The 18,257-nt window shown below is 56.8% G+C and overlaps 1 protein-coding gene across 3 annotated transcripts in view; it reads left to right on the forward strand.

The window, feature by feature from the left end:
* Nucleotides 1–18,257, forward strand: part of PAX7 (paired box 7) — a 97,980-nt gene that overhangs the window by 34,521 nt on the left and 45,202 nt on the right. For all 3 annotated transcript variants that reach the window (XM_027060261.2, XM_027060260.2, XM_027060262.2), the window contains exon 5: nt 17,221–17,420. In XM_027060261.2, the coding sequence (XP_026916062.1) occupies nt 17,221–17,420 (200 nt within the window). The remainder of the gene's footprint in view (nt 1–17,220; nt 17,421–18,257) is intronic.

Consider the following 18,257-nt stretch of genomic DNA (forward strand, 5'->3'; position numbering starts at 1 on the left):
CCACGTCAGGCTCTGTGCCGACAGCTCGGAACCTGCTTTGGATTCTCTGTCTCCCTCTCTCTCTGCCTCTCCTCCGCCCGTGCTCTGTCTCTCAAAAATGAATAAACATTAAAAAAAAGTTTTTTAAAAATATTCCAGTGCCCAAGCTGCACCCCAGACCATTATTCCGTGATTCCAATGAACAGCCCTGGTTGAGAACCCCTCGCCCAGAGTCAGAGCTGTGGGTGTTGCAGCCACGGGGATCCCTGAGCCACACCCTCCCAGCTTCGATGTCCTCACCTACAAACACCAAGAACCACAGAACCCTGTCAGAGAGCAGTGAGGCGGATAGAGGGGCCACCGTGTGTGAGAAAGCACCTGGTACCTAGTAGGTGCTCATTAAATGCTTGTTAGAGTAAATAATGGTTGCCATCCAGGTATTTTGCATTCATTTACATCAGCTTTCCTCCCTGTTGATTCCTGGCTTGGCAAGTCTTTCCCCAGAAGGAGGGTTGCTTCTGCCCTGGTTTTGGGCAGGCTGGTGTGTCTGGAGGCCCTGGAGGAGGACCCTGGCTGGTTCTTGTGTGGACACATCTTGGGTAACCTTCGGCAAACAGTGACTCAGCCTTAGCCAAGTCCCTTCCCAGGCCAGGCCCGTCTTCAGGTTTCTTCCTGCAACAGGTCAGGGCCCACGAGGATATAGCAAGTAACCGTGCCAGTTTTCTTTGGGGCCCTTGGAGGGATGAGGGGCCACAGGATAGGGGCCTCTCTTTTGCTTTCCCTTCTTCAGATACTTGCTTTACCCGAGCACCCTCCCGCCTCCTAGATGCTTTGGGCTCAGAGAGGCTAAGTGTCCAGCTTGAGGTCACCCAGGATTCAGACTCCCCCCACCCAGTGCTTGGCCTCCAAAGCCCCACTGTGCCACTGGCAGCCGAGAGTTCCCCTTCGGGAGCAAAGGAATGATGTTTCTGGATCCCCAGTCTGGCTGGACGTGACTCAGTTCCTAGCACTTGGCCTCCTCACTCTGCCTTCTCCTTGGTTCTCCTCTCAGGTCTGGAGCCACCCCAGACTGGGGCTGGCAGTTCGTGGCATTGCTTCCGGCCTGGCAGGGGAGGCCAGGAGGAATCCAGAACCTGTTTAGAGCTCCAGAGCCTGTCCTGAGTCAGTGGCCCCAGGACTTGGCAAAACGGAGTTATCGGCACCCCTAGATGGGGCAGCCTGCTGCTGGCCACCCCTCCACCCTTTGCTGACATATCCTGAGAGTGTCTGTGGGTCTCTGGGACGAGAGGGGTGGCCTGACACCTGACAGCAGTATGAGCTCTTTCACTGACCTGCTGTGTGACCTCTGGCAAGTCGCATGCCCTCTCTGGGCTCAGTTTTCTCATCTGTAGGACAATGAGTTGGGGCCGAAGTACCTTTCAGGTTGCTTCTAGTTTGAACCTCCGGACTCTGCTGACATAGAAAGGAGGTCTCGAACACTAGAGACCAAGTCCAACCGGAGAAACCATCCTGAACAGGGAGGCGGGTGCCTCTGCACCCGACCTGAGATCAACCTCGCCCTCTCCCTCTCTGAGCCTCGGATTCCTGATCTGTAAATGGAACAAGAGCACTTAGGACGTGCTTCCTGTGAGCTATGGTGAGCCCTGGTGATGAGGTCTGCACTCCAGAGCCCTTGTGGGGGCGCTGTTGCCAGGATTCAGTGAGCTCCTAAGTGCCCCGGGGCCTCGGTGCCTGGCAGATGATCCCCGTTACTGTTGCCCTGTTGTTTGCACGGGTGTGGCTGGATCTTTCTCCTACTTCCAGCTGTCATCCTGGGACCAGAGGCAGCAGAAGCCGGGAAGCGGGCAGAAGTGGCGGCAGGGTGGGTGGCTTTGGGTGGGACACGTTTGGCGTCCCTCCCAGGCTCCAGCCCGTGGCTGTGGCCGCTCTGGCCCTGGCCTCGTTCTCCAGCAAGCACCCTCGTCACCCTCTTGCTTCCCCTCGGGGGCTCTCAAACCCGTTTCGTGAACCCTAACTGACTTACGGCCCAGATCCACAGTCCCCGCCCCGGCATGTCCGTCCCTCTGTCCATCCATCTGTCCGTCTCACGTCACTCGCTGGTCTGGCCCCAGGGCCCAGGGAGTGGGTGCCAGGCGGCCGGCAGGGGCTGCGGGGTGTGGGGACAAGCCCCGTCTGCGTGCCACCCTCCACCTGGCTCCTTGCCCCATCAGGCACCACTTAAGGGGATGTACCCTTAAATGTGGAGGGCGAAGGCAGGGCTGGAGATGCCCTCAGAAATGGAAATGGGACCCATTTGTTTATAATTTACTCCCTGACACTTAACGGGAACCCGATGGGACCAATGAAGGCCCCTCATCACCCAGCTCCTCCCTCAAAAGTGCTGGAGTCAGTTCAGTTCTCTGAAGGCAAATGCAGCCCGCAGTGGAGGGGACCCCTCTGCACCCCCCCCCCCCACCGCAGGCCTCCCTCCGCCTCCCTCCCCCCCACCCCCGGCCCCTCTCTCAACTTTTGAAAGTCTTTGCTGTTCCCAAGATCAGTTGGGCCTGCCAGCCTTTCCAGGCTGTGGGGCAGGAAGGCAGGGGGCCTTGCTTTCGAGGTAGAGAGGGGCCAAGGACTAGAACAGTCTGGGCGTAAGACAGGCGGGGCGGGGGGGGGGGGCGGCGGTGATGCCGGAGAAATTCAGTTTTCAATTTTCCTTAAGAGAAAAATGAGTGCATGAGAGACAGAATAATTTTCCAGTGTGCAGGCTGTAAGTAAAACCTCCTTGAGACATTGCGAGTTATTAAGAGAAGGAAAGAAAAGAAATTGTGAAATCAGTTTGCCTTTAGCGGAACTGTACAATGCACTCTTATTTCCAGGGGAATCTAATTAGCGGGCAGGCAGCCGAGCCTGAGAGCGCTAGAAGCTGGAGGTTGGGCCGGGGGGCCCCCGTGGCTGCGCGGGAGGGGGCTGGGAGGGCAAACCCTGGGCTTTGGGGAGGCATTTCCCCTCCCCGCCTCACGGGAGGTTCTGCTGGCTTGGGTTCGAATCCTGCGTCTCCGCTCTGCTGTGTAACTTCGAGTTGGTGGCCTAACGGGAGGCTCTGCTTCTGAATTTTAGAACGGGAAGAATGTGACGCTTTCACGCTGCCGACGTCGCGGGGTGGGGGGGGAACGAGGGAGTGTATAAATAGGTCCCGACACACACTGGGCGCTCGGCGCTTGCTTGTTCCTGTCCTGCGGCCGCCACAATGGTTACCACCCTCCATGCTTCCAACATGAACCCCTCCCTCATCCCCAGGCCCCCTTCAGCATTCCCCTGGCTCAGAATCTCCCCCTCTTTCAGCCCCGACCCTCCGAATCTAGTCACCGGGTCCCCTAGCCTCGTATCACACATCTGGTGCAGCCTGTGAGGCCATCCAGCCACCCCCACCCCCACCGCACCCCACCCCACCCCACCCGGCCTCTTGCGGGATCCAGAGGATTCTTCCAATGAGCGATCCTATTTTGTCGTCGTCGCCGCCGTTCCGAAATCTATAACAGAAGGCAGAAGTGCCTGCAATCGGAAGCACGTGTGCACACGCGCGTGAACACAACAGGACCACGGCCGACCGTAGACGTGTGTCCTTCCGCGTACAGTCGGAAAAGCGCCGGACCCCGCACCCTCCCGTGATGACCGCGTCCGTATCTCAAATGCTGCGTCGTCTCCCAGCACATGCAGCCCCGGGCCGGAGGGTGCCGGTCTTTCCAGCTGCCCCGATCGGGGCGGGATGGCACTCGGCGAGAAGGGGGGGACGCAAGGGACGGTCGGAGAGAAGCGTTGGAGTGGGGATGTTCGCCGGTTCCCAAGGCCTCTTCACTGCCCTCACTCAGAGAAATGAAAGGCAGGGGGTCTGCACATGACCTCAGCCTCCTGATGGACCTGAATTCCAGTCCTGACGTGGCCGCATACAGCCGTGTGGCCTTGGGTAAATCATTGCCCTTCTCTGAGGCTTCTCCGTGGAACTGCCCTGATAATCAGTGCCCGGGGCTGAGTGTTGTGGGGTGATGCCACTTATGTGTGCCAAACACAGTACCTGGCACCGGGTGAGAGCATCATGGACGCCCTTTATCCCTGTTTTAGCCCTGTGGGGTGGACCTCTCATTCTTCAGAACTGGGGAGCCCCATCCCTCACCCCGCTTGCCCCCGCTGAGAACCAGATCGTTTGCAGATTAACCAGATTGTTGCAGGTTAACATAACTAACCTGTGGCCGGCCCCATTTTGGAAAAAAAATAACATCATTTATTCCATCAAGATTCAGCAAACGGGGCCCGAGGCGATAATTTGCCCCAGGGTGCGAGTAACAGATTTTATTTTTATTGATCAAAAGAAAAAAAAATTTTTTTATCAAAAACACATCAAACTAGAAAAGGCGTAAGCAGAGGGATCAAATTGGATTTTAACTCCTCTAAAAACTGGTTCACCTGCTTCCAGAGCCGTCTGACTCTGCAGCGAGATGCTTGCAGTCCAGGGTGGCTGGGGGATCATTCCCACGGCAGTGGGGGCTGTTTTGCAGCCTTCGTTAAGGTGCCACATTTGCATCTGGGCCACCTCTGAGTGGACCAAACATCCGGATGTAGACGGGGTGGGGGGGGATCCAGCGGGGTACCCGTGTGTTGGTTTACAGAGCGTCCATCCCCCAGACCTCTTGGAACGGTTCAGCTGGCTAGCTGGGGCTCTCAGCGTGGGGCCAGGTGTCTGGTGTTGCATAAATACATCTCTAATGAGACGGTTGTGCAGGGTGACCCTAACATACTCACCGGTAATCACGTTAGCTTGAAGAGCAAACAGTCACAGGCGTCTGTGGGAACATTGCAAGTTATTGCATGGATCTGGGCATGTAGGAGGAGGCCATGCATTCATTCCCCCTCTCACTCATTCGTTCATCCATTCGACAAACGTGTGTTGAGCCCTCTCCGTGGGCCGAGCCCTCTCCTGGGCGCTGAGAATAAAGCAATGAACAAAACAGATTAAAAAAGAAAAATCATCATCCTTCCGGAGCAGAAATATTGCCCCTGCCAACCGTTCAAACTAGAAGGCTGGAAGGTGGGTCACAGAGGAAGCAGGGGTCAGGTGTAGTCCCTGAGGTGAGCCTTGTAAAGCTCGGTCCCCTGATGCTGTGACAACTCTTTCCCCTTGTTAATACAAGTGACGGAATCTGATTGGTGGACGCAGTGGGGGAAGGGAAAAGAGGACCTAAGTATGGAACCAGGGCGGAGAGAAGGGGTGGAAACAGGTGCATCCGGAGGCTGAGGTGGGCTGGGACAGGCTCGGCCCTGGTTAGGGCTTCAGGCACCCCGGGCTGTGGCCTGTCAAGAATCTGATAACCCAGACGCCATGGCAAGTGGCAGAAGCAGGGACCACAGAGAAGAAAGTCCACCTGCCAAGTGTGCCCCCTGGGCTGGGCTCACCTTGGGCCGAGTGTCTCCTCCCCACCAACGCCATGTGTGAAGAACATGCGGGCTTTGGGGGCCGGGGGGAGGGGGGACCGAGAGGCAGGCTGTTTCGGTGCCTCCATTTCCATTCCGATAATAGATAGGTAAGAAGTCGCATGGTTCTCCCTTTGCCCACAGCAGCATGGTTTGGGTTTGTTTGCTATTTTTCTCTGAATTTCTGGAGAACAGTGCTTCTCAGAGCATGGCCCCCACCAGCAGCATGAGCGCCACAGAAAAAGTCAGTGGAAATCTATCTTCCGGCTTCATCTGCTGAATCAGAAACTCCCACCGAGGGCCCAGCAGAGTATGGGTTCCAGTGAGCCCTCCAGGGGGTCCTGATGCCCCGAGCTTGGGAATGGTTGGTTTAGAAGATGCTAGGGAGGTGGCTTGATTTCCTTGAAAATGTATTTGGTGACTCTGGGCACCCACCTGGGTCGAAAAGGAGGCTTTAGCACTTCGCATCTGAGAAAGTCTCCACCCCTTTCGGAAGCGTTTACCCAGGAGCACTGGCCCCTGAGATGGCCGAGAGGATTCCATGAGAGGACATAACACACACTGAGCTCCTGGCACACAGGACCCCCTCGGTAAACCGTAACCCCTTGATCCTTGTGTGCGTTACTCGACAGGGGTGAACCAGTAAGAGAAAAGCGTTCCGTGGGGCAGGTGCTGGTTACCTTTGAAAATTCAGCCTCAGCAACTCTGAGATCAAGAGAATCACAGCATCTTGGCATCACGACCCAAAAGGGGGTGATTTGGTTCCGCCCCTTTATTTACAGGTGAAGAAACAGAGGGCATGTGTCACAGCCGCCCTCCTCCCCTCACCAGCCCCCTTCTGACCACCCACCCGGCCTGTCTCCTTCCACCTTCTGTCCCGTCCTGAGTTATCTTGCGCAGACACTCACAGCGAGGAGTCCCAAATGAGCCCCTGGCTGCTTTTTGCAACTGTCTTTGGAAGCCAGACTCTGTGCCATTATCAGCCGCAACCTGCACATGCCCAACACCTAGGTTGAAGTGGACCGATTAACATCTGGAGGCGGGAACCTGGGCAGGGAGAGAGGGCAGCAGGCCCAGGGGGCCCCCTGCTCTCGGTGGGTGCCTCCCATCAGCCTGCCATCAGTCCAGCACTGGGACCTGACTCTGAGCTGGTGTCCGCTCCGGGACCAAGTTTTCCAGGGTTGGGGTATCTGCCTGACATAATACGTAACAGTAATTAAGAAATAAGCCGCCTTGCCCAGCCTCACAGTGATCATTTGGCTAAGTAACTACCATGGTCCAGTGCCTCAGAAATCACCATTAGAGTACGCTCCTTATGGCCATAAAATTTCTCGTTTTCTGCCTTTCATCAGCCTCCCCCTGCAATCTTCGCCTTGCTTTATTTATACATTCGTCCTCAAACAATGGCAATAAACTCTTTCCCAGAGTGTTGCAAATCAGAAATTTGTCCACATTTTTCCACCACCTTCCACTGTGGACCTGCTCCGCCTGGGAACAGCCCAGCCAGGCCAGCTGGAGAGGCTGGGCTGCCACAGATTGATGGGAGCATGACAGGGTGGGGTTGCTGGGGAGAGAGGGTGGGGAGGGGCAGCCGAGAATGCGAGAATGCGCCATGAAAGGCCTCTGGCTGCCGGCCTGAGACACAAGGGGCCCAGGACTGGCCTGAGGAGGGGAGGGGAGGGGAGGGGAGGGATAAACCTTCCCTAACCCCTTCCTCTAAGAGAAGAAGAAGGGCCTGAGGACTATTGAGAAACTGAATATAAGGGTCATGAAATCTGTCCTTCCCTGCCCTCACAAGAATCAGAGGATCTCAGGGTGTCCTGTGCCCCACACTGCACCCCCAACTTAGAATCCCAGTCCCTCTGGACCTCGCCCCTACTGCCATCGATTGATCATTCTTTATCCAGCGACAGGCATTTACTGAAAGCCCTACTGTGCACCAGCAACTGTATTAAGCTCTGGGAGTAGAAAGTGGTGAATAAATCAGATAGACCCAACGTCCCCTTCTCAAGGCTGTTCTTAAAGATCCAGGAGGACCTCTGGTTTTTAGGGATAGGGCAAATGGTGCTCAGAGAGGGGTTTAGACTTGCCAGAGGCCACACAGGAAGTTGAAGGCAAAGCCAGGAGCAAACTTCAGGGCTGCAATCCAGAGCCCCCAGTCTCTCCAGCCAGCCCATGGTCTCCCTGGGGAGCCGTCTCTGGGACAGGTGATCATTGCCTCATCTGGCCGGGGCACTGGGTGCCTGTAGCCGGGGTGGAGGGCACTTCTGCGTGAACATTTTGCATCCGAACCTGGCATTTCTGGTGGAGAAGTAACTCAGGCTGATGGCTTTCCTGTTGGGCCACAGAGGGGAAGTCTGTTTTATTAGGTGAGCCTCCCAGGTAAAGCTTTTCCTTTCTAAGGAGTGAGGCTGGCCTCCCTTAGAGTGACTCGCCCCAGTGACCCCGCAGTCCTGGCTTGCATTTCCAGTGACCCCGTTCTTCCTTCATACTCGTGTTCTAGGCTCAGCCCACACCACTGCCCACCTTTAAGAGAGTGGTTCTGTCTCTAAAAGCAGGATTCCGACGTGTCTGCTGGTTTCCGTTATGGTGAACATTCACTGCTGTCGCTTTTATCAGCGTGGGTCTGTGGGGCACCCAGGAGGGGACTGATAAATACCTGTTGGGCCCACGCTCCTCTGTGCTCCTTGACGTGCAACAGAACATTGGGTTTTATAGAATTTTCTGGGAGGCCTATTTAAAGAAAGGTGGAGGAGGGAAGAGTCGGGAGTTGGGTGGATAGAAATGACTCAGCACAGGGTCCTGAGAGAGAATCTGTGACTCTGGGGAAGCTTGAATCACAGCTTCCGATTGTGCCTGGGATGACAAGGCGCATGGTTTCTTTGTTAAACGGGTGGCTGCAGTTCCTACCAAAGACTGTCATTAAGAACATTCTAGAAAATTTAAAAAGAACACTCTAGAATGATGGGGCGCCTGGGTGGCTCAGTCGGTTAAGCATCCGACTCTTGTTTTCAGCTCAGGTCATGATCTCACGGGTTCGTGGGATTGAGCCCCACGTCAGGGTCTCTGCTATCAGCTTGGGATTCTCTGTCTCCCTCTGTCTCCCTGCCCCTCCCCCCTCTCAAAATAGATAAATACACTTAAAAAAAAAAGAACATTCTAGAATGATAGGAACCACAGGGCAGGGTAACACCCAGTTATAACAGAGAAACAGAGTTTCTACCCTCAAGATACTCTTAGCGAAGGCACAGTCTCTCTGAGGGTGTCCCCAGTTTGATGGGGGGAGGCCCAGCTGTCACACTCAAGAAGTTCAGATAACCCTCTTGCAAGCCCTTTGATATGGTGTATTTGGTAAACAGAACATGTGCGTTACAAGTTAATGGTTGGTCTCTGTCAGGAGTCGATGCCAGGTGCCGGGAGGGTGGCGTGGGCAGCAGATAGCACGGGCATTCAGGGAGAGCTGCCTGGGTGTAGCGGTCACGGAGAGCTTCGTGGTCTAGGGGGACGTCAGGTGCGGCTTTGCAGGATGGGGGGACTAGGAAGTGGTTTAGAGCATCATGCCGGGCGGCAGCGAGGTACGAAGGTCTGGAAGGAGCCCACAGGGCAAGGCGTGCCCAGGTCAGGGCAAGGACCTCGGATGCCAGGCTCCGGTGGGCCTCCGGGGCCAGCTGCCTGGGTTTCACTGTCGCTGTGCCATGGGCTGGTCTACCCTGTTTGAGCCTCATTTTCCTCGCCTATAAAACGGGGCTGATAACAGCCCTTACTCTGTGATTCACAGCGCTAAAGGCACATAGTGTGCCCGAAACACATCAGCCACGTGTAGGTTAATTCTCCTGCATCCTTCGTCCCCAGTCCTGTGGCAGGAGACTTTGTGTGACCTCAGAGCCCCGTCTTAGGGTCCAGCGAGCCCCAGGTTGAAGCCCTTCCTCACGGCTGAATCTGGAGGCGGGGGGGGGGGGTGGTTCGATGGATGAAGGGGGGCAGGGGCCGGGGGTCCTGAGCCATTTACCATCTCTGCCTCCTTTGATGACTTTGCAACTGTCTGCAACCCCTCTGTGCCTCCCAGAGTTCCAGCAGTGAGGAGGGGTGAGGGGGTGGTGGGGAGAGAAGGCTGGTGGGGCAGGCTTGACTTCTCAGGCATATGGCCCTTTCACAGCGGCTTTGTGGGGCGCCGACGGGTGGCCTGCCTGCCTTTTCCTTGCCGGGGCCCCAGCTGCTGTTTCCTCTTCGCTGACCTTGAGCCCTCGAGCCGGGCCTCCCCGGGCCCAGCTTCCTGAGGGCCTGTCTCCTTCGCTGGCCCTTCGTGCCTGCCTGCCCTTGTATCCGAGCCCGCTGCACCCCTCTCCTCTGCGGGCACCACCGGCATCTGGGACGGCCTCCCCTGGGGAAAGAGGGTGCGGGCGGTCTGTGGGCCTGCTGGGGTTTGTGCGGAGCGCTCGCCATAGGAGAACAAGGAAGGGAACAAGGGAGGGACCGCCTTTCACGCAGTCGTTGGTTCATACACGCATTCCTTCCTTGCCTTTGTGTTTCGTGCCACGCAAAAGTGCTTGCCTCTGGAGGGTACGGAGGTAGATGAAGTTCTCGTCGTTTGCAGACGCCCGTGATGACAGCCACGATAGCGACAATAACAGCTCGCGTTCATTGAGCACTTACTGTATACCTGGCACCGTTTTAAACCCTTGTCTTGGGGCAAGTCATGTAACCTTCACGCCCGACACCTCTGTTCCTACTTTCCTCGCTTTACAGATGAGGAAACTGGCCCAGAGGAGGGGGCGTGGCCTTCCTGAGTTAGTGTGGGAAGCAGGCTGCGATCGTTGGGACAAAGGCACCGCGTGGTATGTTTTGAGGCTCCCACGCGGGCAGCCACACCAGCACCCTGAGGAGCAGAGGCGCACAGAGTTCTTATTCCCGGGGCTGGACGGGGAGATGGAGATTCCAAGGGGACACGTGACATGCTCAGGGTCACACCGCAGGTCAAGGCGTGAGTCTGGAGGGCCAGGCCCACCCCCACCCCACCCCCCGCCCCCGGGCCCCAGGCTCTCCGAATGAGAGGAGAGACCGGGCCTGGAGGTACAGCTGCTCAGACGGGTGCCCCTGCATCCCACCACTGTTGCATTTTAGCAATGACGAAAGTGAGGCTCCGATGTTCAACAACACGCCCAGCACCTGTAGCTTGTTGGAGGCAGATCCCGAACGCAAGCTCAGGCCCCTCCGACCTCCCAGCTTCTGTCCCGGCTGCCCGCCAGTGTCTGCCCGTGGCTGCCTGGCCACACTCTGTAAGGTGGGACCCAGTTGGGGCACCTGGGTGGCTCAGTCGGTTGAGCGTCCGACTTTGGCCCAGGTCATGATCTCGCGGTTTGTGAGTTCGAGCCCCGCGTCGGGCTCTGTGCTGACAGCTCAGAGCCTGGAGCCTGCTTCTGATTCTGTGTCTCCCTCTCTCTATCCCTCTCCCACTCATGCTCTCTCTCTGTGTCTCTCTCTCTCAAAAATGAATAAACATTAAAAAAAAAAAGATGGGACCCAGTTGTTAGGCTTCCTTTAAGGTTCCGATCTAGTGAGCTCTGTTCTCTGCTCAGCACCAAGCATTGCTTTTCCTGGCCTTACAGGAGGCTGGTGAGTAAACGACAGAAATAGCCCGACGAAGAGATACAGGAAAACTGTGATTATTTTCAAGATTGTCTTCAAATCCCAGGAAGAGAGTTAAAGGGGATGGTGAGCTGAGACCCTCCTAAGTGCCTTAAAATGTCCTGCCTTCTCCCCTCCCCCACTCCACAGCTGCTGTCCCCTTCCAGAACTCCCCATTTGCCGCATATGACGCCAACAGGTTAAAGAGACCGAGTTGGAAGGACCCTTGTGACGTCGTTAGTTTCAACCTCCTGCCTTAACAGGGACACCTTACTTTTGAATTCTCTGCACCCAGATAGTTGCAGCCCTCCAGAAACCCTCCCTTCTCTCTCACATGTGACTTGTGCTTGGTTCACGGTTCCATGCAGAAAGAGTTGTGGTTCCATCATGAGAAAATGTGGCTCTGAATTCTGGCAGCTTAACTACACAGTACCGTTTCAAACAGTACTATTTCCTTTTTCCTTGATGGGCCCCTTCTTAGCAGGGATGTATAAAGAGTGCCCTCTAGTGCCTGAGAACAGTACCAGGCCGTTAGCAGAGAAGCGGTGATCAGAGAACACCCCACAGGGGCCCCACATTTTGTAATGCAAATTACATACCTGCAGTTTCAAGTTTAAAAAAAAAAAAAAGCAGCCTGATGGGGTCGGATAGGGACGCTCCTGGAGAAAGAAATGTTTTGTCAGGTTTAGGTTGTGAACCTAAACTCTCACTAATACAGGGAGAGTTGGGAGAGTGAAGTTGGGCCCGTTGACTCGTTGGTGAGAAATAGCGGAGGACGTGGAGTCAGACGGAAACCCCCCACCTCTCCAGTGCCTCCCAGCACCACCCCCCCTCCGAGGGGGTCTCCCAGAAAGCAGGGCTGAAGCGTGGATGGTTTTGCGGAGCCCCAGCAATGAGCGCACAGAGATGGCTGTGTCAGAGCCAGATGGCGGAGAGCGAGCTCGGAAGGCTTTCCAAGCTGATCAGAAAGGCCGAGGAGCAGTGACAGCTAGCATTGGCTGAGCACTGCTGTCCCTGACACGGTTTCCTGTGCCTTCGTGTGCTCATTTATGTACTCGTTCGTTCGTTCATGCAACAGATACTTGGGTGGCCACTTTGTGCCAAGCACTGGGTATTTATCAGTGAACAAGAAAGATGAAACCACCCAGCCTCAAGGAGCTCTAATTACGGCCAGGACAATGTGGGGAGGGCCATAAAATAGAAGAGTTAGCCTATCTGATTGTGATAGGTGTGGTGGAAAAATACAAAGCAAGGAAGGGGGGAGGGCGTCCCTGACATCATCCGTATTTTACATGTGCGGAATCCACAGAATCCAGGCAAACTGCATCAGGAGCCTGTGCTCTTAAATAGCCCACTCTACATTGGCCTGGACACCTGCTCGCTGCGGGGGTGGGGGGGGGGGCATGGGGAGGGTGCTGCAAGCAGAGGTCACAGCCTATGCAAAGGCCTGTGGTTGCTGGAGCAGGAGATGGTTGCTGGAGTCCAGGGAATGAGGAAGAGGGCATACAGGGGCGGGGCAGGGTGGGTTCGGAGCCAACAGGGATTCTGATGGCCCCGGCCCTGGTGCTGGGCTGGTTGCATGGGAGGCGTTGCTGACAGAGGAAGAGGGTGTGGAGGAAGAGGGCCATGCCTTCGATCCGGACACCTGGGTGGCAGTGCTGGATGGGCACCTGAGACAAGTTGGGGCACTCGTGGTGGACAGGAGGGGCTCACTTCCGGGGAGCTTTCACGCGGGGTCCGAGCGAGCCCTGCCCCTCGGCCCAGCCGGGTTGCCCGGCCCTTGTGTGCGGCCGGGCTCCCGCAGACGTTCCCAGCCTCACGCACCGCACGGCACGCCGGTTACAGCTGAGCAGTTCTGCGGAGGGGCCGGGAGGGCTCCCACCATGGCCCTGGCTCGCCGGGCCCCCAGCTGAGCTGTAAATGACTTTTCCATTTTCCGAGACCTGCGCCCAGGCCTGTTTGGTATTCAGGGATGCCGGGCCCACACTCGCCAGCTCTCGGCTCTGCCCGAATTACTTGATTAAAACGCATATCAACTATTATGTGATTCGTTTCTCTGCCGCAGCTCGAGCCAGGCCTATGTTAAAACTGTAATAAAGGCTGAGTTTGGAGGCAGCGGGGGGGGGGGGGGGCAAGGAGCAAGGGTGGGAGGGCGTCTCTGGGTCGGGGGAGGGGGTCGGGGGGAGCTGAGAGAAGGACCCCCGACCTCAAGGCCACTGCTGGCTTCCTCGAATCTAGATGACAGGGACCTGCAGACGGTCAGCTCCCCTGAGAAAGTCAGTAGGTGTAGCAATCGTGACCATCTCATTTCCCGTCTTTTCCTCTGGCAGAAGGGACAGCAGGGAATGTTTGGGGGTGAGGGTAGAGAGCAAGCCGCGTTGGCTTTCGCGCTCAGAAATGGAATTCTCCATCGCCTGGGAGTTCTCTGTTGCAAAGCTGGCTCTCGCTAGGCTGCGAGTCCCGAGTCCTGGGTTTTCTTTGCAGCCTCCCTGCCCCTGGGCTCCACTGACCATCTGAAAATGGGGCTGATACTGCCTGCTGGGCCCTCCACGGTTATTGGGAGAGTCTGGAGTGGGGACAGTGACAAGAGCTTGGAAACTGTAGGGTGTGGCACACACACGTAGGGTGGTGACCGCTGCCGTGTGTCGGGGGCCAAAGGAACTTTGTACTTGTACTGCCAGGCCCTGTTCGTCTAAGACGCCCTTATTGAACACCTGCTGTGTCCCAGGCGCAGGCTCTGCTCCACGCAGGGATCTCCCAGTCCAGTCCGACCGAGAGACCCATAGACAGGCAGGTTGGGTGTCCCCTGATGAGCTTTGAGAGCCCGAGAGTGGGCGTGCAGACCAGCCTGGACATGCTCAGGGAGCAGGGGAGGCTACTCGTGAATTGCGTTGTGCTGGGTAAGCAGGAGCGAGCCCAGTGGAAGGGGGTGTGGTGTTCCAGGTAGAGGAAGCTCACGGTCAAAGTCAAAGGCGTGGAGGTCTGAGACGGCCCCAGCTTGGCCATTTAAGGGTGCCAAGAGCTGGCCAGGGAACCTCGTGGAGTGACAGGGTGGGCCTGAGCACGTGGGCAGGGCTGACAGTGGGGGGCTTGGGGGAGGGCGCCTCACTGGCCTTGCTGAGGCTTCCGGAGTCATCCGCCGTGGGAGATGGCAAGCTTGGAAGGAGAGGCAGAGGCTGAAGGAGAAGCCGTGGAAGATGCTCCCCAGTGACTCTCTACCCACGTCCATCCACCTCGCCTAGGCTGGCCTCTGTCCTGAGCGGACCTCAGTCCTGCCCACCCTTAAGCTTTGACAAACCAGATGGCTCCTGTCACCCTTCCTGTCCCTCATTCATTCTGTTCTCAGGGGGCTCTGAGGCTCTTTCAAGTCCTGTCGCTGTCTTGTGTTCTGTGCCTGTCCTGGCCCCAGTTCCTACGGAAGCAGGGTTTCCTTCAGTAGACTGAGAAATTCCCAGAATAGGGATGGTACCTCCTCCATCAGATTGGGAGCTTCCTAAGACAGAGGCTGTTTTTCCCCCAGAAGATTGGGAGGTGGGGCTGTTTCTTCCCTGCTCGGAATTGGACTCCCCACGTCCCTGAGCAGAAACCAGGAACCCAGAGAGAAGGCCCGTCGCCATATCCCTTTGTCTTGGGGCTGTCCCCACACCGGTACCGGCTCTGTCCCACCCCCTTCGGGACCTTTCCATCTCACAGCTGTGTGGGGGGAGAGGGCGGGAGCTGCTGCTGGCCAGGAGGCTGCCCCTCCCACCCCCACTCCAAATCCAGCCTGTGTCTAATGAACGTGCTTCACCTCCACTCTGCCCACGTGGCCCCCTTCCCCGTGCCCCTCTGGGTTATGCAGTGCATTTTGGGATTGAATCCCTGGGACTGGGTGTATTTGGCTCTGAGCCCCAGCTGTGCTGGGGAAGGTGCCCCAGGATGCCTACTGTGCCCCCACAGCCTCCTCTCAGTGACGGGAAGCTGGGCAGCCGGGAAAGGAGAGAGGAGGGGGTTAGATCTGACCCCAGGTCTCTGCCTTTAGGGATGAGTAATGAAGGGAGGGCTTCCCTGCCACTGGTTCCCTTGTCCTGTGGCGTCACGATCAAAGGCAACCTGGCAGTGACCAATCAAAAGCACAGACAACTGCCCAATGGCCAAGAGAGCAGGATGGAGGGGAGGGGACCTGGGGCAGAGGAGCATTGCTCAAGACCGGATGACGTCCCAGCTGTGGATGGAGCCCCATGACAACGTTGCCCATCGTGCACTTTGCCGTGCCAGGCTTTTGTACGTGCTCTTCCCGCGGCCTGGGATGCCTGTCCCCTCACCTAAATCTAAGAGGCCATATGCGGTGTTTGGGGGAAGAAGGAGGGTGTCCCTTGTGGGCGAGGCCTACCCCTATTCGGATAACAGACATTTAAAGCAGTTGAGCAAGGACGGCGTGGGGGCGGGCAACAGGAGAGCAGGAGGCCGGTGTGCCCCTTTCCTGAGAGACTCTGGGCAGGTCACGCTGCTGCTCGGTGACTCAGTTTCCCCCATCGTGGGAGGAAGGTCACCACTGACCGCCTACTTCCTCTTTCCCTCTCCCTTCCTTGGTCTCCTCTTCTGGCCCTCCTCTGTGCTCCCCATAGTCCCCCAGGGTCCACGGAGGGTGCAGCTCCAGAGCCCCGGCCAGGCCACTCCTTGCTGGCATTCCCTCTGCTGGACCAAGATGGGCAAGAGGCACAGGACTGATGGAGTCGGGAAGCCAATTCAGTCCCCAGGGTGTCTTCAGCTCTGAGGCCAAGGAGCTTGACCAGCCCCTGCCTGCAACCTCTCTAGCCTGGACCTGGGGTAGGCAGATTGCTGGCCTGATAGCCCCGTCCAGGGATGAGAAGTAAGCTGGCCGCAGACTCCTGGGCTCTCTCTGCACAGGAAGCAAAGGCTTTTCTCCATCCCCAGGCTCTTGGGTGGAAATCAGTGGGGACTCTCAGGTAGGGGCCATGGTCACAACCAAGGTCATCAGGTAAGGTCTCTTCCAGCCTGGAGGGTTACTCAGAGATCCTGAAGCAACCCAGGAAGGGCCTGGGTACAGGAGTCACCTAGTCCAAACACTTCATGTTATAAATGGGGGAAACTGAGGCCCAAGGAGGGAAGGTAGCCCTCTTAGGGTCACGGTTCTGGGCGTTTAGGGGCAGAACCAAGTATGGAATCTAAGCTGCCTGACTGCCAGCCCTAAGCACGTGCATTTGCTCTGTCTCCCACCCTCCCTTTCTCCTGGCCCTCCTCCTTTCGTTTTTGCAGTATTTTCCTTGAAAACAATAGCATTGCTGCTTAAATGGTCATTATTTTATTTTGTTTTGTTTATTTATTTACTTACTTATTTATTTATTTATTTATTTATTTATTTATTTATTTATATTTTATTTATTTTTGAGAGAGACAGAGACAGAATGCGAATGGGTTAGGGGCAGAGAGAGGGAGCCACCGAATCCGAAGCAGGCTCCAGGCTCCGAGCCGTCAGCCCAGAGCCCGACGCGGGGCTCGAACTCACGAGCTGTGAGATCATGACCTGAGCCGAAGTCGGACGCTCCACTGACGGAGCCACCCGGGCGCCCCTAAATGGTCATCATTTTAAAAATACTAACTATAAGTGTAAAGAAAAAACAAACAAACAAAAGCTCCGTCACCCTGAAGGTTAACGTTTGTTAATCTTTTGAGCATGGTGTTCCGGAATGTGTCATGCGCGCTTTTTCCGAAAGCGGGATCCGTCTTTGCGTGCCGGTTGGTGCCTCGCCTTTTTCTTAGAGTCAGGTGTATGGAGGTATCACTAACGCGCAGCCAACTTCTCCCATTTTGGAGAGTATCGTTCTAGGAATTTCAGCAAAGGTATTTCGTCATGAAACTACCCTGAGTCTTTGGTCATAGACATCCTTCTCTGTCAGTGGAACTAACCTAAATACCCAACGATAGGGGATTAAAAAAAATTTTTTTTTTTCGTTGTGCCAGGAGGTATTTAACCAATCCCCTCGGGTTGGGCACGGAGGTTGCTTCCCCCCCTTCACCGTGATGAGCAGAGCTGCGGGGAACATACTTGCCCTTGTACTCAGGAGGGGTCTGGCTGTCCGCACGGCAGGGGTCGGAAGGCGGGCACGTGGCGCTCCTCCGTCTCACTAGGCCCTCACCCTCTCCCTCCCTCTCGCCTGCCTGCAGGGAACCGGCTGGACGAGGGCTCAGACGTGGAGTCGGAACCCGACCTCCCTCTGAAGCGCAAGCAGCGCCGAAGTCGGACCACATTCACGGCCGAGCAGCTGGAAGAGCTGGAGAAGGCCTTCGAGAGGACTCACTACCCGGACATCTACACCCGCGAGGAGCTGGCGCAGAGGACCAAGCTGACGGAGGCGCGTGTCCAGGTGAGGCGGCGCCTCGGGTGTTGGCGGGCATATCGAAGAGGCGGGAACGGAGAGGGTTGGAGGTGTGGCCGGGGTCCCAGGGTTTAGGGGGCCCCCAGGGGGTTCTGCAGCAGGTGGTCCGGGGACCTTGTAGACGAGGAATGCCCCTGGCACTTGATGCAGACTAAGCGGGCAGCAAGCATCGGTTGACCAGCTGGGCCAGCGGTGGGCAGCCCTGGGCAGCCAGGAGCTGCAGTGAGGTCCTGCTGGAGAGCAGTCATCCCTTCCGAGATGAGCCAGAGGACAGGGCTCAGGAAGCACAAAAGTCTCCAAATCTCCAATGAGGGGAGGAAGTGATTAGGAGGAAATTTTCTGAAGGGCCCGGCTTCTTAGGACAGGTAATGAGTTTCCCGTCACAGGAAGCATGTGAGCACACCGGGCAGGCTTGTTCCTGGTGGGTTGGAAGCATCCGAGGAAGGATGGGCAGACCTCGGACGCCCCCATCCACACCCTCAAGAGGGTGGGTCCTCATCGGCAGGGCTGGGGGAAGGGAGGGCGGCGAAAGCAGCACCTGCCTGGGCTCGCAGGCCCTCACCTGCCACCTGGCCCCGGCGGGGGAGGGAATGGCCTCCTCTCCCCAGGTCGGGGAGGAAGTGAGAGAGGGTCATGATGGCCAGCTCCTGGGGGAATGCGTTCCCGGCCTGTCTTCCTCATAAATGGGGGAGGCGGGTCTGCGGGAAGGGCCACCCCAGACTGCTCACTGGACACTTCCAGCGGGGAACCTGGCTTTGCTAGGCGCCCACCTTGCCCCAGCCCTCCTCACGCATGACCCGGCAGAATGTCAGGCCACCTTGTCAG

This window comes from Acinonyx jubatus, chromosome C1 (assembly GCF_027475565.1).
Source record: "Acinonyx jubatus isolate Ajub_Pintada_27869175 chromosome C1, VMU_Ajub_asm_v1.0, whole genome shotgun sequence".
Classification (NCBI taxonomy): Eukaryota; Metazoa; Chordata; class Mammalia; order Carnivora; family Felidae; genus Acinonyx; species Acinonyx jubatus.